The sequence below is a fragment of the Tachysurus fulvidraco genome, chromosome 22, assembly GCF_022655615.1.
Source record: "Tachysurus fulvidraco isolate hzauxx_2018 chromosome 22, HZAU_PFXX_2.0, whole genome shotgun sequence".
Classification (NCBI taxonomy): Eukaryota; Metazoa; Chordata; class Actinopteri; order Siluriformes; family Bagridae; genus Tachysurus; species Tachysurus fulvidraco.
The window spans coordinates 16,687,279-16,708,156 of NC_062539.1; the positions used below are offsets into that span (position 1 = coordinate 16,687,279).

Here is a 20,878-nt window from a genome sequence, read left to right on the forward strand (position 1 = left end):
AGTCTTTTCGTCTCTCTCTCTCTCTCTCTCTCTCTCTCTCTCTCTCTCTCTCGCTCTTTCTTTTTTTTCTTCCTTTATCCCTTAAATACCGCCTTCCTTCTTCCTGTCGAACTTTTCTGCTGTTCCTGTTTCTTCTTTCTGCTCTTTTCTCTTTTCCATTTTCCAACCTTCTTTCCTTCCAAACTTCCTTCTCAACTTCCTTTCTACTGAATGTTTCTTTGTACTTTCTTTCCAACCTTCCTTTCTTTCCAAACTTGCTTCTTTTCCAAACTTCCTTCCTTTCTTTCCAACCTTCTTTCCTTTCTTTTCAACAATCCTTCCTTTCTTTTCAACTTTCCTTCCTTTCTTTCCTTTCTTTCCAACCTTCCTTTCTTTCCAACCTTCTTTCCTTTCTTTCCAACTTTCTTTCCTTTCTTTCCAACCTTCCTTCCTTTCTTTTCAGCCTTCCTTCCTTTCTTTCCTTTCTTTCCAACTTTCTTTCCTTTCTTTCCAACCTTCCTTCCTTTCTTTTCAACCTTCCTTCCTTTCTTTCCAACCTTCTTTCCTTTCTTTCCAACCTTCCTTCCTTTCTTTTCAACCTTCCTTACTTTCTTTCCAACCTTCCTTTCTTTCCAACCTTCTTTCCTTTTTTCCCAACCTTCTTTCCTTTCTTTCCAACCTTCCTTCCTTTCTTTCCTTTCTTTCCAACCTTCCTTCCTTTCTTTTCAACCTTCCTTCCTTGCTTTCCTTTCTTTCCAACCTTCCTTCCTTTCTTTCCAACCTTCCTTCCTTTCTTTCCAACCTTCCTTACTTTCCAACCTTCCTTCCTTTCTTTCCAACCTTCTTTCCTTTTTTCCCAACCTTCTTTCCTTTCTTTTCAACCTTCCTTCCTTTCTTTTTAACCTTCCTTCCTTTCTTTCCAAACTTCCTTCCTTTTTTCCCAACCTTCTTTCCTTTCTTTCTAACCTTTCTTCCTTTCTTTCCAACCTTCCTTATTTCTTTCCAACCTTCTTTCCTTTCTTTCCAACCTTCTTTCCTTTCTTTCCAACCTTCTTTCCTTTTCTTTCCAAACTTCCTCCTGTACTGCCTTCGGTGCTTCCTTCCGTACTTCCTTTTAAAATTCCTGCCTATTTAAGCTTCCATATCATATAAAAACTACCATCCACTCCTCCAAACGTCGGCTGTTCCTCATCGGCCTCACCTAGAGATGTGCACAGGACTGTTTTTCTATTAGTTTGTACTTGCCCATGATATTATTATCTATTATATACGAGTATTTTTTTGTGTATCCTTTTTTTATCAGTCCTGTCAATGTGTGAAGGTGAGGAAAGAGAAAAGCTGCTTTTGTAGCCGCATTGGCAGCTTGGATGCTGTCTATCGCAGGATGCCAGAGGGATTTTCTGTGCTTTGAAGGATTAGGGGAGCAAGGACAGCAAGGTCTGACTCATAGGATGAAGAAGTGACTAAGAACCGAGAGCTGGGAAAGCAGAGGAACAGGTGAACCTGTGGGGCTTCTAAATGATGTGATATTTCTGTTCGAAGAAAACTTTTAGATTGGTCTGATTCATCTGATCTGTCTGATTCATCTGATTAGTTTGATTCATCTGATTAGTTCGATTCATCTGATCAGTCTGATTCATCTGATTAGTTTGTTTCATCTGATTAGTTTGATTCTTCTGATTAGTTCGATTCATCTGATCAGTCTGATTCATCTGATAAGTTTGATTAATCTGATTCATTTGATCAGTTTGATTCATCTGATTCATTTGATCAGTTTGATTCATCTGATTCATCTATTCAGTCAGATTTGTCTGATTCATCTGATCAGTTTTATTCACTTGACTCATCAGGTTAATCTGATATGTCTGATTCATCTGATTAGTTTCATTCATCTAATTAATCTTATCAGTTTGATTCATCTGATTAGTTTGATTCATCTGATTCATCTGATCAGTTTGATTCATCTGATCAGTTTGATTCATCTAATTCATCTGATCAGTTTGATTCATCTGATCAGTTTGATTCATCTGATTCATCTGATCAGTTTGATTCATCTGATTAGTTTGATTCATCTGATTCATCTGATCAGTTTGATTCATCTGATTCATCCGATCAGTTTTGTTCACCTGATTCATCTGATTAATCTGATACAGTATGTCTGATTCATATGATCAGTCTGGTTCATCTGATCGGTTTGATTCGTTTGATTCATTTCATCAGTCTGAATCGTTTTGAATAAGTTCATGAAATAGCAACAACAAGGCGTTAAACTGAAAAGTGATCAGTTCATTAGATAGATCACAGGATATGGAAAAAGCTTAAAGCGTGTGTTCGCTCACATAATATAACGATGTATAGTGAGCTTGTATAGATAAGTTCATTCATTCATTCATTTTCTACCGCTTATCCGAACTTCTCGGGTCACGGGGAGCCTGTGCCTATCTCAGGCGTCATCGGGCATCGAGGCAGGATACACCCTGGACGGAATGCCAACCCATCACAGGGCACACACACACTCTCCTTCACACACACACTACGGACGATTTCCCAGAGATGCCAATCAACCTACCATGCTTGTCTTTGGACCGGGGGAGGAAACCGGAGTACGCGGAGGAAACCCCTGAGGCACGGGGAGAACATGCAAACTCCACACACACGAGGCGGAGGTGGGAATCGAACCCCCAACCCTGGAGGTGTGAGGTGAACGTGCTAACCACTAAGCCACCGTACCCGGCTGTATAGATAAGTTTGGTGTGTTAATTGTGTGAATACAGATTTAAAGAAGGATACCAGGTAGTTCTTGACTGATCTTGATGGAGCTGTAGTAGCTTCCACTTCTTATTTACCACTTCCGTTATGAGGAAGTATATTTTCTGCCACTCCAGATAGGTTGAGCTCATGAGTTGTGTTGTTGTGAGCCATCCGGGGAGCCATATGAAGGCTTTGTGCCGTATGTTATTTCGGCTTCTGCCTTGTTCTCGTAACCCTGCGTGTTCCAGATCTCGCCGATGTGTGTAGGGCAGCAGGTAGTGCGGTTCAGAAGCAGGTGCTATAATAATAACATCATGGTGTGTTGTACAGTATCTCTGCGAAGTGTGTTTGTTCTGCCAAAGTCAATAAGAAGTAGGGATTATTTTTCGTCTTTTCGTCTTGTCGAACCTGCTTTCCTTTTCCGGAACATCATTTTATTTGTTCGAGACAAACACAAAGATGTCTTTGCGTCTGATCAAAGAATGATAGACGTTTTACGATCTAGGCTATTTGTTCTGTTGTTAATTTTGTTAATGTTAATATGAAGCACTTCAAGATCTGAAACAAGAACAAAAATAAACCCTGCAAACTCACAGCTAGTGGAATTACACACACACACACACACACACACACACACACACACACACACACACACACACACACACACACACACACACACACTTCGGTCTCCATTTACCGGCATAAAAGTGTAATACATAATAAAGTTGACTATAATCTGTGTTTGTGTGTGTGTGTGTGTGTGTGTGTGTGTGTGTGTGTGGTGTCCTTACTAGAAGGCATTAAGACATGAAAGCTGTTTTGACTAAAACTCTGTAGAAGAGCTCTTGAGAAACAGAGATGCTACTGAGCTTACTCTATTCATAAATCTGTTGCAATAACTATGAGTAGATTTATAACAGTTTATAATCACGCCCTTTTATGTCACCCAAATGAGGATGAGGTTCCCTTTTGAGTCTGGTTCCTCTTAAGGTTTCTTCCTCTTCCATCTAAGGGAGTTTTTCCTCACCACAGTCACCACAGGTTTGTTCATTAGGGATTAAATACAAACAATTATATTTCTCATGATCTGTAAACCAGGGGCACGGTGGCTTAATGGTTAGCACGTTCGCTTCACACCTCCGGGGTCGGGAGTTCGATTCCCGCCTCCGCCTTGTGTGTGTGGAGTTTGCATGTTCTCCCCGCCCCTCGGGGGTTTCCTCCGGGTACTCCGGTTTCCTCCCCTGGTCCAAAGACATGCATGGTAGGTTGATTGGCATCTCTGGGAAATTGTCCGTAGTGTGTGAGAGTGTGTGTGTGTGTGTGTGCGCGCGCGCCCTGTGATGGATTGGCTCCCCATGAAGTTCGGATAAGCGGTAAACCTGTAAACCTGCTTTGAGACAATGTCTCTTGTTAAAAGTGCTCTAGAAATAAAACTAAAATGAATGGAATCAGTCGTAATCGTAAAGGTTTGTTGCGAATTTGGTAGAAGATGGGAGGTGAAGCATGGTGCTGGTAGCATAAGGATGCTTTTCATCAGCATGGACTGGGAAATCGGTCAAAGTTGAGGGCGAGAGTGGTTTACAAATCTGTGTACACTGTAGATTGGGTGACACAGAGTAGCTGCATCTTAATCTAAGAAAGTGTGACGGAGAATTTTACTAAAAGGTTGCTTACGAATTCCAAGCCCCGTATTCATAAAGAGTCTAATGACGATCTCAGAGAGCTCCTGACGGACAGTAGCTTAAACATTTCTAACTATGAATCTTATCTTCAGAGTGATTCAGGACCAAAATCCGAGCAACACCGAACAAGGACGATATGACGACGTTTATCTTAGAGGGGAGGCGGGGCTTAACCCGTTACTAGGTGACACGTTCTTATGAAGACTACAAATATCGATAAATAAAAAAATCTGGTTTATTATAAACCTTCATTATGTTTCTATATTAAGATATTTGAGTCTATATCGTGTAAGGGTTCGTGACCCATAATATGAGAGATGTTATTATGTCATATATAATGTGTGTGTGTGTGTGTGTGTGTGTGTGTAATTTATGTACCGTGTCTGAGATGTTATCTCTAATATGCTTGGTGACAAAAATAATCCCCCACACGATCTAATCTATATCATCGTATTAACTCACTGTCATTATTAAATATTATATACAACACGTTTCTTCTCCCTTTTCACCTTTCAGCCATTTTCTCCTCTGATAAAGAAACTCTTCATCCTCTTCAAAGTCTTCCTCGCTTCTCCTAACACTTTTTGACCTTATGAGCCCTTTTATGATGCTTTACGAAGAACTTTTATCTTTACTACGATTTTCTCTTTAAGTTTAAAGGGAAACACCAACATGTCTAAGAATTTCGTCACTAGGAGAAACACTTCATTCCAAGAATTTTCATGAATACGAGCCCCGAACTTCTGTCTTTTGTGCCTAAAAATTGTTGTTCCTGGTGATCGTTTGCAAATGGTGAGATGGTGAAGCTCAAGGCTCAAAATCATCTTAGACAGACCGTGGTAAGTTTCTCCTGATCCGGAGATGATCAGCTATTGTGACGTAACCGATGATTGATGATGTTTTCCTTTCTTCACTTTCTGCGTTTGGATCTTGTTTATAAAATCTCAATGTGACGAACGATCACTGCTCTTCCTCTCTCGTGCATCACGGGGAACGCTGGGTCCTGTTGCGCAACAGTACGAATAAATTGTGAACGCTCTCGTCCGTTCCTACCTTCGTGTTGTGTTCTCAAAACATCATTTTTACGGGGCGGTGGTGGTTCAACTGGTTAAGGCTCTGGGTTGTTGATCGGAGGATCGGGGTTCAAGGCCCAGCACAGCTGCAACTGTTGGGCCCTTGAGCAAGGCCCTCAACCGTCCCTGCTCCAGGAGCGCTGTATCTTAGCTGCCCCTGCACTCTGACCTCAACCTCCTCAGTTGGGGTATGTGAAGAAAAGAATTCCACTGTGCTGTAATGTATATGTGGCGATAATAAAGGCTTTTAAGCCCCGGCTTCTGAGGGTTAAGGGCCTTGCCCAGCGGTGGCAGCCTGGTGGACATAGGAATCGAACTCACAACCTTCCGAGTGGTAGCCCAACACCTTAACCACTAGGCTACCACATCCCTACTTGATTAAGGGATTAGTTTTGGTTTAGTTTAGTTTTCCAGCTTGTATCACACAGTAGTTTCCCCAACACTGTTGAGCATAACGGTACAGCAGGCAGTCAAAGTGAAACAATGCACCGCTGGTTTCGAGGCAACGCTTTAACGGTGGAAATCTCCGTAGCGGGGAACACGAGCGTGTTCTGAAAGATTGTCTGCCTTGCAAATATGAGGGATTAGCCCACTTAGCTGTGCATCTGGGTTTCACAGTCTAATAAATGCTGCTGTCATCAACACCTTAGCGTGCGCTTGTTTTGAGTGCGAGTGTGTTCTTATTTTCTCGCTGTCACCGTGATGCGGAGACGCGAAGACAGCTTTATAATTAAAGTGATAAATGCATCGTGTAGCAACAGAAAGAGTGTCGGACCGTGATGAAGGAAACAGCTTTTAGTCTCCGTCTTTACCTAACTTTATATTTTCAGGATAATACTGTACAACTGCAAAAACCCGGTCCATTATATTGCGTTTATTAACATTACGATTATTCACACTATTTACGGCAATTAAAAAATGATAGTATAAAATATTTGACATAATTTGTACACAGGTTTTGGATGAATATTTGGATGAAAATGGGAATAAACTTCATTTAAATAGCATTAAAATGTGTTTCCTGTTAATATTAGTGATGAAATCTAGCAGCTATTATATAAGCTATAAGTATAGAAAGCTTCTAGTCTTCTGATATAAACAGATACGAAAAGTACTGAATTTAATTCGATCCGTTTCAAACGGCCGTTTTAACAAAGGACTCTTTCTCATGGTGTGAGACGACATGAGAAAGAAAACAATATAAAAAAAAACCCATCCTCGTCGGGGAGTGTGACTATAAATTGTTTCCTTACTATAATGTGCAATTCTATACACGGGAAATTCCTATCTAGTTTATTGAAATGGTGGCTTAGTGGTTAGCACGTTCGCCTCACACCTCCAGGGTCGGGGGTTCGATTCCCGCCTCCGCCTTGTGTGTGTGGAGTTTGCATGTTCTCCCTGTTCCTCGGGGGTTTCCTCCGGGTACTCCGGTTTCCTCCACCGGTCCAAAGACATGCATGGTAGGTTGATTGGCATCTCTGGGAAATTGTCCGTAGTGTGTGAGTGAATGAGAGTGAGTGTGTGTGTGCCCTGTGATGGGTTGGCACTCCGTCCAGGGTGTATCCTGCCTCGATGCCCGATGACGCACAGGCTCCCCGTGACCCGAGGTAGTTCGGATAAGCGGTAGAAAATGAATGAATGAATGAATGTTTGAAGCATTTCTACAGGGTATCTGACATCCAGTGGGTTTGTTATCTGAATACGTACACGATCCCAACAACAATGCATATGTTATCTTTGTTGATTTCCTCATTAGATACTCTATAGTGCTTCTGTTTTTTGTTTTTTTTTTACTCATCCACCTCTTTTATTTTTTGCTAATGCGATGAGTCGAATCAGGCCCCAGACCACGTTTGTGGACAAAGTTCTGCTCTGTTCATGATCTATCTCTCCTTTCTACCCTGTTTATGCCTCCGCTCCGGTTAGACCCGGTGCAGCTGTGTTGGCATGGCAAGTAGCGATGCATTAACAACAGTAACGAGCTGCGGAAGGAAGTCGGGAAGGCAGAGCGGCTCCCCCGCCGTGACGCGGCTCGTACTTTCGAATGCTAAACATTCGACGCGAACCCCGGCGAGCGCATCCGCTGCAGGCGTTGTCAGACACACAACTGAGGTTGTCTCGTTAGCGGCTTTGCTAAGCTTCAGCATGCTAAACAATCCATGTTGTGTCTGTCGTCTGTTGGATTTCCATCGAGTTTGGACTTCAGATATGATGAAAAAGAGCAACTGAACTGATGATGGGGGGTTTTACGCTGTTTGTACACATGACTATTGAGGATAAGCGGTAGAAAATGGATGGATGGATGGATGGATGGATGGATGGATGGATGGATGGATGGATTATTTAACAGACAAGCCGTTCAGTCAGAAGTTAATGAATTAATCCACAGGTTTAGGCAGCGGAGTGAACTGAGGGACAGTGGAGATGAGAGACGACGACGAACTTCCTGTTTAAATCCCACGAGTGATGAGACAGAAGCCGATAATCAAAACGAGAACTTATTTCCCGTAAGAGGGAATAAAAAAAATCTTCTTCAGTTATGAATTTCTTTCTTGTGATTAAAATATTCCCAGGTTTCTACACACATCACACAAGTGTTTGGCTGGTTGTGTTGTTGTTTTTTTGCCGTTGTTATTTCGTTAGAATGCGTAGTATTGAGTACGTGTGTGATGTGCGTATTTGTGTTTCGCTTTTTAATGAAATTCGGGACAAGTTCCGAATCGAGGACCCTACAACGACAGATGATCAGATCAGGGCCTTCAGCCAGACCTGATTAATCTAACAGGAGATGATTGATAGGAGAATTGAGGGAGTTATTTATAGTCAGACTCGTTTTTTCTGCCATCTCATCTCAGGTGTCATCGGGCATCGAGGCAGGATACACCCTGGACGAAGTGCCAACCCATCACAGGGCACACACACACACACACACACACACACACACACACACACACACACTACGGACAATTTCCCAGAGATGCCAATCAACCTACCATGCATGTCTTTGGACCGGGGGAGGAAAACGGAGTACCCGGAGGAAACCCCCGAGGCACGGGGAGAACATGCAAACTCCACACACACAAGGCAGAGGTGGGAATCGAACCACTAAGCCACCGTGCCCCACCCTGAGAGAACCTTTAATTATATTAAATGTATTGTATTACCAGCTTTAGGATAAAAATTTTAAAAACAAAAAAGAACTCTAACAACCTGACTGAAAACGAAGCCATTTTGAAGTGCTGGTGTATGAATATGCAGTGATTTATGCCTGTATGCATGAGGAATATAAATATTCGTTATCCCTCATTGCAGAGACTGGAATGGAGAGCGGTCTGTTGGACCCCCAGAATGCCAATGAATCTTTCTATTCTTATTTTCTTGCAGTGGAAAGTCTGATCCTGATATTTTTCAGTCTCTCACCCATCTGCTCCGGTCCTGGCCTAGATAATGTCCACCGTCATGACTCATGGCATGCTATCTCAGAGGAGCTTTTCGGTCATTATGCCAAACGGTACGGCGTGAGCAGCATGACAGAGGCACGGGTTTTGAGATTGAGGCTGATTTTCAGGTCGAGAAACGCCGAAGATATGCACCGGAGAACTCGTTAAGGCTTTAGAAATGGATTAGATTATGTGTAGTATTTATATTCAGGTACCTAATCTTAATTGAAGAGAAAGTGGTTCCTAGGTTCTACCCCTGAACAGCTTATCAGTTTAAAACCACACCCAAGGCTTGAAGTTTAAAGTCCCAGCTGTTCAATTAATGATCAGGTTTTTGCCAAGAAGGCAGGTTTTCATATTTTCAGCAGGAGTTTGATGAATGGAAAGATTCCTCTGTGTTGCTTTGGAATAATCACTTAGAAATTAGAAAGCTGACCTGGCACGCTCGGGCATCTTTGGATCACGTTGATGTTTTCTCAGCAGCAGTTTCACAAGACATATTGGCAAGCTTTATACATATGAGATATAAAATTTGCCCTCTCTGGGTGGGTTTATAGAAAATAGCTCTAGCTAAGTCTATAGTTCTTTGAATGTGCATTTTATACCCTCTGACTGTATTAGAAGAAGGTTTGGAGAGGAATGATGGAACGATCGGGAGGAGGCGGAAAGAATCGGTACTAAGGCTGGTATCGGGTATCACTGACGGGTATCACTATCTGTTGTAAGCCGAGCGTACGCTGTAGGTCAGGGAAATGAACAGACGACGTGAATTGACAGCCATGAGGACGTCCATACTGCAACCCAACCTGATAAATGATCCCATTAAACAGATTCTTTAAACAAGCGACCAAAAAAGATAGAATTTGGTTTTGTTTATGTTCAGCATTGAATTTCTTTCAATCTTAAGCAAATAGGAGAGTCCTCAAATCAGGGAGTTTTATACAGTATGTAATATGTTTTTAGGATACTCCATTCAGTATTAGTGTAAGTGACTACCAAATAACTACTGTAGGTGCTTAATTTAGCTAGGATGGAGGTGGACTTTCTAGCCAAGTCGCTCACCTTCACTGTATAATCATCGAGCACTTTTTTTGCTTCTGTCTTTATTTGGCAAAGTCCTGGCCTGGATCCTGAAGGACTAGACAGCGCTATTAAAACAAGCAGGTCAAGCACGTTTACCTTTTTTTCTGACAGCCTCAGCACCAAACTTAACACTTTCTCTTGATTTTACAAGAAATTTGTCATTTAAACCACACTTTCTCACTCGCTCACTTTCTACCGCTTATCCGAACTTCTCGGGTCACGGGGAGCCTGTGCCTATCTCAGGTGTCATCGGGCATCGAGGCAAGGATACACCCTGGACGGAGTGCCAACCTCTCACGGGGCGCACACACACACACACATGACAATTTTCCAGAGATGCCAATCAACCTACCATGCATGTCTTTGGACCGGCGGAGGAAACCGGAGTACCCAGAGGAAACCCCCGGGGCACGGTGAGAACATGCAAACTCCACACACACGAGGTGGAGGCGGGAATCGAACCCCCAACCCTGGAGGTGTGAGGCGAACGTGCTAACCACTAAGCCACCTTATCCTAAGCTGTCAGTATCTGCCATGCATGATGCTTTTTTGAGGCTGTGACAAACTCTCTGCTAACAAGGTTTCCAGTTCACTGAATTTCTATGCACGTGAGCACCGGTTAAACCACTGGTCCTTGACTAAGGCTAAGACTGTTGTTGTTTTTTTACCCCTTGCTATCCTGGCTACCATCTGTCTGACATCTGAATCAAACCAAAATAGCACTCTGTACATAACATCCACGGAGTGTCCATGTACATGTCGTCCAAGCTCTGTAATACAACCCTGCGAACAAAAACCTAGTGATATATCGGAAGTGGAGCTTCTACAGTACGCTTGTGCAATTACTCTGACCTCATTACATCAAATTGCTCTCCTGTTTCACCCTGATGATAATTTGCCCGGGAACAAACAACTCCTTAACAAAAGAAGCTACGTGTAATATCACCGAACACTCGTACATAGGAGGAGGCAGATGTTTTGCTTCTGTCTGGCAAAAGATGATTGATGTGTTCCAGAAATCTGGGAAAAAATCGGGTTTATGCATGAGAGCATGATGTTCCAAAAGAAAAGCTGGTTCACATGACAGTCCTGTTTGTTACTGTTGTTTATATCGTGCTTGAAACAAAATGGTGAATGAATGAATGAATGAATGCAGACTGTGAACCTGTGACTGAAGACTATCTGCATCTACTGTAGCTCACTCTTAAGGCTCACACTTATTGCTTACATTATATAGATATATAAATAAATAGGCATTTAAAAAAAAGCCATGATTATATGCTATATAGATAGAATTGTAATATTATACAGAAGAGAAGAAGAGATCATTTATTCAGTCTTATATACTGTACGTTAGCGAGCCCATCGGGATGGGAGACGCTCCGGTGGTCTCGTGATTTGCTTTAATAGAAATCTTACTTTCTTATTTCTAGAGTTCTGGTAGAATTGATATCTTACAGAAAACACAATATGTCCCAAAAAATTAGGACACCTGAGCAAACACACCTGCTTGTGGTTTTCCAGAATTAGTTCTCCAGTTATTGTTATTATAACCTTGAAGATCATGAACCGAGTTTGGTCATTCATTCATTTTCTACCGCTTATCCGAACTTCTCGGATCTCAGGCGTCATCGGGCATCGAGGCAGGATACACCCTGGACAGAGTGCCAACCCATCGCAGGGCACACACACACTCGCATACTACGGACAATTTTCCAGAGATGCCAATCAACCTACCATGCATGTCTTTGGACCGGGGAGGAAACCAGTGTGTGTACCCGGAGGAAACCCCCGAGGCACGGGGAGAACATGCAAACTCCACACGCACAAGGTGGAGGCGGGAATCGAACCCCCGACCCTGGAGGTGTGAGGCGAACGTACTAACCACTAAGCCACCGAGTTTGGTCACGAATCTACTATTATTATTAGCTTCTCAAATATAAACGTTACATCGGATCGGATTTCCGTATCAGGTCAAATAAAATTTCGGAGTTAAGATAGATTTGTAAATATACAGTACAAAACTTTTGTACGTGTCTTCGACCTCTCGTAGGATTCTAATCCGAGGTGCTTTAAAAGCAAAGGCGAATTTGATGCTGTAGCTCATTTTTAATTGAGATCCAAGCAAGGTCAGACCGTCGGAGGACATACCGTATATACTGTATCACCATATCAGCACTGCTGCTTTTCCCCCCATTTCTCTCTCTGTCCTACTGATTTTAATTGTCCTCTCTGGCTGTTGTGATTTGTCTGGGGTATTTCTCAGATGTGCTTTCTGCTTCGGTTTAGGATTTATGGAGTCAGCATTGCTACGCAGGTGCTGATGCATTTGTTTCCAGCGCTTTACTTTCTTTCTTTCTTTCTTTCTTTCTTTCTTTCTTTCTTTCTTTCTTTCTTTCTTTCTTTCTTTCTTTCTTTCTTTCTTTCTTTTTTCACCCCTACTGTGTGTTCTAATAATGAAGCTAGGTTTCTACACGGCGTGCTAATGTTCTCATAGTTTAACCTTCTTTGCTGCTTTAATTCTATGTCTTATTACCCAGGAACTAGTATTTATGTTGGAATTGATGAGGTTATTCGATCTAACGTTCAAATGAAAAATGAAAACAGGTCTCATCCCTCCGGTTATCGTGCGCCGTATAGAGTGGCCGTCTGATGACATACCGTTCGCTCACTTGACCCTCGTTACTGTATTATTAGACCGTGTTATTAAATACATCCCTCACGTATCTGTCCCTGTCTACACTCTAAAATTAACCAGGCTTCACTTTATCTTGGGTGACATGTGTGTGTGTGTGTGTGTGTGTGTGTGTGTGTGTGTGTGTGTGTGTGTGTGTGTGTGTGCTTGTTTAATCAAATTTTTGTCACTTTTTGTGTCTTTAGTGTTTTTTTTTGTTCACACTGATTACAAATAATTGGTTTAAGGGCTTCAACTGCAACACCGTGACACAGGAAATTGATTCCTAAGCAATCTCGATCTCATCGCAGCAACACGCTTTGTGTGAGGCTTTGGGTTTTTTCAGTGAATATGGAGCGTGCAGAATGCTTCGTTTTGCCTTCTTACGATACTTGGTTTCTGATTCACAGAGCTCTGAAATCTACCCACATAATAAAACCCCTTATATATGTATATATGCCCCTTTTCCACCGAGGCAGTTTGAGTGCAGGTTCGGAGCCTAATTTAGAACCAGTTCTTTCTGTTTCGACCGCCAAAGCACCGGCTCCGAACCAGGAAAAGTGGGTCTTAAGTAGCACCAAAACGTTGCTGGTCTAGACTTAAGAACCGCTTGTGTCAGGAGCTGTGGGCGGGGCTACTGTTAGCGCATTTGATAATGTAAAGCTTTTTATTGCTTTCAGTTGGACTTAATCTTGCCTCGGTCTCAACCCCGTTAAGACTCGGTCTTGGATAATCCTTGTCTTTCATGGTCTTGAATTTAACTTCATGTGAAATCTCAATCTGAACAGCAGTAACTCGATATCAATGTGTGTGTGTGTTTGTGTGTCTGTGTGTGTGTTTGTGTGTCTGTCTGTGTGTTTGTGTGTCTGTGTATGTGTTTGTGTGTCTGTGTGTATGTGTTTGTGTGTCTGTGTGTGTGTCTGTGTGTTTGTGTTTGTGTGTGTGTGTTTGTGTGTATGTGTGTGTCTGTGTGTGTCTGAGTGTCTGTGTGTTTGTGTGTGTGTTTGTGTGTGTGTCTGTGTGTCTGTGTGTGTCTGTGTGTGTTTGTGTGTATGTGTATGTGTGTGTGTGTGTTTCATAGCTATGAATTCACTTATCCAGACTTTTTCTTTAAACAAGGTAATTTATGACACTGAACCTGTGTCATGTAAAACATTTGCTTGTGCTTGAGTAACACTTTAAGAAATTCCAGCTGTAGACTTGTTTAGTCTGAAGTAATTATAGCAGAGTACACGGGTAATTTGACACGGTAAACCTTGTCAAGTCTGTTGCCCCTGTAAATCTCTATCCTTAATGTTAATATGTACAAAATAGCGTTAAGTAACTCACGGGGCTGCAAACCAGCACTTAACCCATGTTTAAATAAACAAATGGACATTTGCATTACATTGATGGCGTTTAGCAGACAGCCTTATCCAGAGAACGTTCATTTTTACACAGCTGAGCGATTGAGTGTTAAGGGCGTTGCTTAGGGACCCAGCGGTGGCAGCTTGGTGGACCTGGGATTTGAACTCACAACCTTCCCCACACTTAGTAGCCCAACGCTTTAACCACCTTGACCAAAAGAGGACATTTTCCTCCTGTATCTGATTTTTACCCCTTGTCAGAAATCGTCAGTGTATTTTTCAGCAGCGATGATCACCTTTTCTCGCAGGTGCTGCAATCAATCCTCCATTCCCGGTAGATTTGTTTTAAAGAATACATTCCTCTCACTCCGTTCTTTCATCCGTTTTTTCCGTTCTCCAGCACGGCTTTCCCATCTCTTTATCTTTTTTGAAGTAAGACACGACTCGTTTAAGCGAGTTAATAGTCAACCTCATTCAGCTGGTCCGCTTCAATGACTCTTAAATTGCCAGGATATTGCAAAAGCATTTTCTACTGAAGTGCACAACACACATCCGTGTTTCCTCTTAGAAACATATTCATTACCGAGTTTATCATAACAGACCGCTCTGCTTCTGTTGTCGATCTCATCGACGATCCAAAGCTTGCTGGTTCTGGATGATAATGATGATATTCTGATGGTATCAACAATATTAAAGGCTGCAAAATCTAATTTATCGACGAAGCTTCTTAGCTCATAATAGCTATGTTTTTCTTTTAAAGAATAAATAGCACGATGGCTTAGCGGTTAGCATGTTCGCATCACACCTCCAGGGTCGGGGGTTCGATTCCCACCTCCGCCTTGTGTGTGTGGAGTTTCCATGTTCTCCCCGTGCCTCGAAGGTTTCCTCCGGGTACTCCGGTTTCCTCCCCCGGTCCAAAGACATGCATGGTAGGTTGATTGGCATCTCTGGGAAATTGTCTGTAGTGTGTGTGTGTGTGTGTAAGTGAATGAGAGTGTGTGTGTGCCCGGTGATGGGTTGGCACTCTGTCCAGAGTGTATCCTGCCTCGATGCGCGATGACGCCTGAGATAGGCACAGGCTCCCCGAGATCCGAGAAATTCGGATAAGCGGTAGAAAATGAATGAATGAATGATGTCATAGTTGTGTTCCAAATGACATGTTACACATCATGCACTATACGCTACGATTTTTTTTTACTAGCAGGACACATAAGCCGTTCCCGGTCTACGGCAAATGACGCAAACGCGGGCAATGCGACGCCGCTAGCTTTCGCAGAATACAATGAATTTTTAAAATGTTGAAAAATCGATCCTACATGGTGCCTGCCTCACTGCCTCTTCATCTAGAGCCAACTCCGAGAAAAAAAAATCCATCTTCTGATCCAGAAAGGAGATTTTGGCACTGAAAATTAGGTTATATAAATATTTTATTTCAGAGTCTGGATTTAAATAGGTTCGTAGTGCTCTACTCTCACTGCTCGACTGGTCCCACCATCTCTAAGAGGTGAGTATACATCAAGACGCTCCTCTGTTCTGGCACCGAGGTGGTGGAATGAACTTCCGCTGATGTTATCCTTCGTCTGTAACCTAGTAAACCAGCTCTAATATATTCATCGACAGAGATTTCAAAGCTCTTTTGTACGTCGCCCTGTATAAGGACGTCCGCTAAATACCGTAAACGTAAATGTAAACGTAAACGTAGTAGTAATGACTATATATTTCTGACTGCGACGAGATTTTGTGTTCGATATCATCGTATCACTTCCGGAAAACCCCCTCCACAATCTTTCCATGCTCTCGAGCACCACTTTAACAGGGTTGGCACACATACACAGCAACACATGCCACAGTCTGGGATTGATGGTCTCATGGGCCTTCCTTCCCCAGAGCTTGTGCACAGTACATCTCTTTAGCTCCGCTGTCAATTAATGCTGCTACTGGCACTATCTGAGCCTGGCAGAACAACCCAGTGTGTGTGTGAGTGTGCGAGTGCAAGCCTAAGGGAGGGTGCAGGCAGTGTTTCTGCCTCAAGTATATCTGTCAGGTGCTGATAACGCACACACCCACACACACCTTAACTTCTACACCAGCAAACACAATGACAGCCTGCATATTATTCACGACCCAGGCTTATTAAACTGTAACCGTTTGGAGAGAGCTTGCAGATTCGGGCTGCGGAGGAGGAAAGCTGGTGTGACAAGCTGCACTGTGAAACAGAGAAAGAGAGGGGGATATCGGAGAGGAGGAGCAGCGATACGATAGCATCGTGCTTCGTCGTGTGAAGGCCGTATCTCGGATGGAACGGACGAGGACCACTGACCACTGAGTCCCCGTGCCCCCGCTATGAAATCATGCAGTGACTAAAACTATATTCAGAAGTTTTAACTAAATCAGAACTGATACAAATGCGACCTCTAACGAGCTAGCATGGTTTGCTACAACTCACATGCTACAACTCAGGTGCTAGCTAAACTCTGATTGAGATATGCATATTTATGCCTCATTTCCAAACATGAAACATTGATTCATGTTTTGAGTAGCAAAGCATCTGGATTTGGCATAAGCTGAACCGAAGACCCGGCGAATTTATTCAGAAAATTATTATTTATTACCAGGCACGTGAACGGATCAGCATTCGGAGCAGACCGAAATGTTTGTAGCGGGAATATTTTACAGGAAGATGGATGTTGTGCTTGGATTCATTATCATAACTCGGTTGTAGAGGATCTGTTGATGCTGGAAGACATACAGTATGATTTGGTCTTTCATCCCATAGTTTAGTCTTATCTTCGGGTCAAGTGTATCCAGCTGCTCTTCCACAGATACTAACAGCAGGGTTTCTCCTTTTTCTTCTTTCACTCTGCCGTGTTTAACAGCCTGTGGGACAACTCGAGCCGAATGTTTGTGTTTCATGCGGTCGTCCAAAAATGCAACTTAGCTTTAACACGTTCTTTCGACTGGGATATCGGCGTTATGAAGAAATCTTTCAAGCCGGGTGAACTTTTTTTGTGACCTTTTCAACATTGAAAAACATTGTTTTTTTTTAGGTCGGAGCCTTCTCAGAATAGTGCTGATCTATTGCCCCTTTTCCACCGAGGCAGTTCGAGTGCAGGTTCGGAGCCTAATTTAGAACCAGTTCTTTCTGTTTCGACCGCCAAAGCACCGGCTCCGAACCAGGAAAAGTGGTTCTTAAGTAGCACCAAAACGTCGCTGGTCTAGACTTAAGAACCGCTTGCGTCAGGAGCTGTGGGCGGGGCTACCGTTAGCGCATTTGATAATGTACCTTAAGTATACTAATGTTTAATACACTTTTACTTTACCGCGATATGATACATTATCAGCACACATGATAGTAGGTAGCTACTTGCTAAGGCAAAATTTTTTTCTGTGTTAGCGATAAAATAACGTTATGTACTTTATCGATCACAACCTCCGTTTATACAGATTACACGGAGCCGCACGTACACGTTTTATTCGCCGCGTTTGGATGCCGATGTAGGTTCGCAAAGCCATGAGCATTAACGGTAAAGCAACATCCGCCATTGTTGTTGTGTTTGTGTTTGCCGCTGCTACGCTAACGTCGCTGGGACACGTGACACGTGACACGTATACAGTGACGTCACACTCGGCGCTGTGATGGCTCTCTAGCCGGTGGAAAGGCAAACCGGTTCTTAGAAGGTTCGCCAGTGGAACCAACTTTGAACCAGCACCAGCGCTAGCTCTGAACCAGCACCCGGTTCTTTCCGGTGGAAAAAAGGCATATGATCTCTCTAGGCTTTTCATGTCCTAATAAATGGGATCAAACAGAGTTGAAAAGAACTCCATATAAGATGAATCCAGATAAACACCCTCGGATCTTAACCGATTTTATTCCGAGCACGATCTTTTTTTTTTTTTTTTTCCCTTTTTTTCCCCACCTTCGCCGAAGAACCTGTCAACACCGGTATAATTCTTTGTCGCAGAGAGCGCTTGCAGTGTGAACATAAAATGTGCTGAATCACAAACATACGAGTTCTTCTAAAAAAAGCTCGTGGCAGTTCCAGCTGGAGGCGTCTGGTTCGCTGAAGGAATGTTTTTTTTTTAATTCTTAACAATCTGTGAAGTTGTTCAGCTGATGGAGTTGACAGCGAATGTGTGAAAAGTGTGAGATGAAACATGGCTTTGCCGGCGAAGAACGTCTCGAAAAAGATTGTAAGAAGTGTAAATGATGCGTGACAAAAGAAATGAGTTGCTGTTACATCGGTACGTCGGTAAAGCAGCTCGACATGAAGCGGAGTCGATGTTTACCGCTCAGGACCTACGGTGTCCTGCTGTGTTTTATTCCTCTTACATCTCAGCAGTGTTGTGCTAGTTACTAAGAAATAGTAACTAGCACAAATAGTAATAAGTAACTCAATTACTTTGTTGATTACTTACACCAAAAAGACCAAAAAAACTTTTAACGCTTTACTGTCAATGCCCTTTTATGCGTTATGGTCTATACAAACACAACACTGTTTGTTGATCTGTCCCTAACTAACAGTCCGGTTAAAATCTAGTCCCTGGTGTTTGGCTGGAGGGGCTTGAGTCACTTCGAGTGTGTCCACCGACACCGGGGTAGCTTCTAGCTTCGTCGAGGCATGTAGTTTCTGGAGGTGCTTCGACAGATCAGAGATGCTGTTTATCGCAGTAGACAGGACCTTCGAATCAGAAAGACACAGCTTACATTTGACTAAAAGGTTTTTGTCTTTATTCTCAACTAAAGTGTTATAATACGCATATTTCCACGGTGAGAAACTCGTCTTGCTCTCGCCTTGACTTGCCATTACTGCCGCACATACTTGAATAAACGGAAACACGCCCACGGTGCGGCGTCTTCACGTTTACAGTGGTTGGCATCCACCAATCCTACAATGCGTTACTGCTGTGAACAGTTTAGGCTGTAGGCTACATTCATTCATTCTCTACCGCTTATCCAAACTTCTCGGGTCACGGGGAGCCTGTGCATATCTCAGGCGTCATCGGGCATCGAGGCAGGATGCACCCTGGACGGAGTGCCAACCCATCACAGGGCACACACACTACGGACAATTTTCCAGAGATGCCAATCAACCTACCATGCATGTCTTTGGACCGGGGGAGGAAACCGGAGTACCCGGAAGAAAACCCCCGAGGCGGGAATCGACCCAACCCTGGAGGTGTGAGACGACCGTGCTAACCACGAAGCCACCGTGCCACCCTGTGGGATATCACAATTTTGTTATTAATGCATTTATTTGCATATAGATTTGTTCGATTCTCCTTGATGTCCATGTTGAACATCCAAGAAACAAGTTCCTGTTTAGAACTCTATACATCCCGGATCCAGCATTTACGGATCCAGGGTAGAGGACGATCTCTATCTTTGTTCTAAAATAACACACCCATTATATTGCGTTGCATTCCTTGCATACTTTATTCTACATGCGAATTGAGTTATCTTTTAGAATACAGCTGGAAAAAATAAAGTGCATAGAGCTTGAGGGTTAATGTTTTGTCTTTCTGTCACTTCTCCCAGCTTTCCCAGCTGTAGCGTTCATTCAAGGTCACTAGAGCAAAACTCTAGGGAGGGATCAGGTATCAAACCGTGCAGTGGCTACTCGGTGGCTATTTTTGGAACAAAGCCCTTTCTCTTTTGCTTTTCTAGGGCCTGGTGCTTGTATGTTCACGGTGTTTGACAGTGCGCAATTACTTGCAGGCAGGAGGAGGCAGGATCTGAGACAAGTGACACACTGTCTTTCCACCTGATGAGATGAGCACAGTGGCTGCCTGCTTTAATGAAATTAGCCATTACACACACACACACACACACACACACACACACACACACACACACACACACACACACACACACACATATATATTCATGCACACACACTTACACTTGCTTTTAGTGTTTTTCTGAGGATATATATGACACATCCTTTTAGTCAACCTGTCCTCTTCAATGGCCTCCAGCTGATCAGACTGCTTTGATTAGATTTCAAGGAGATCATTTGCATAACCGAACTACTCTGAAGGGCCGTTTCGGCATGAGCGAGCGTCCTATTGTATAGCTGCCAAGCGCTAATATAGATTTTCTCTCTTAAACACGGCTCCCGCTCAGAAGCGACAACGATTCGGAACTTTTGACGGACCTAGAAAGTAAAAGTATGGAGTCTTTATTGCTCGATTCAAGCTAAGAAAAGATTCATTTGAAGCCTAAATTTATATTACGGTCTTTTGCTAGTTTGCTTTTTTTTTTCAAAGGGACCGGTGGTAGATCTCTGGCAAGGCCAGGATTCAATCTCACACCCTTTCAGTAACCAGGACAGAAGGTGAAGGTTCCTCTGTAGGTTAAATTTATTTGTATATACTTTGAATTAGGACGAGGATAAACCCTCGAAAAGAACCAGGGTCTTGGGAGAGACGTCGGATAGAGGGATTCGTGATTATGAGTGCAGGGCTGTCAAATTTTGAAGACAGGCAAGCGTGACACCCCCTCTCCAAACCACCTCAAGCAACACCCACCCACCCCACCCCCACCCCCACACACACCAAATAAATAAATAAATAAATAAATAAATAAATAAATAAATAAATAAATAAAGGGGGAGTTGTATTTGGTAAGGATCACTGACTGCGATTTAACCGAATACAAAGTATTCGTTTAATTTCTATTTATTAGTGTGTGTGTGTGTGTGTGTGTGTGTGTGTGTGTGTGTGTGTGTGTGTGTGTGTGTGTGGTGTTGTTTATTGTAAGTGTTTGTTGCCTTTTTGGATGTAATGTTGCTCCCATGTAAAACAGTTCGGCTCAAACCCAGACATGTTTAGGGTCACGATCGAGGACAAT

At 42.9% G+C, this 20,878-nt stretch overlaps 1 protein-coding gene across 3 annotated transcripts in view; it reads left to right on the plus strand.

Moving 5' to 3' along the window:
* ppm1lb (protein phosphatase, Mg2+/Mn2+ dependent, 1Lb) overlaps positions 1–20,878 on the plus strand; it is a 77,018-nt gene that overhangs the window by 32,810 nt on the left and 23,330 nt on the right. Inside the window, exon 1 of one of the 3 annotated variants that reach the window (XM_027153309.2) lies at positions 16,295–16,488. The exons of the other annotated variants lie outside the window; for them this stretch is intronic. Coding sequence (XP_027009110.1) covers positions 16,456–16,488 — 33 coding nt within the window. The 5' untranslated portion in view covers positions 16,295–16,455. Of the gene's footprint in view, positions 1–16,294; positions 16,489–20,878 lie in introns of those variants that run through there. 3 annotated transcript variants of the gene reach the window in all.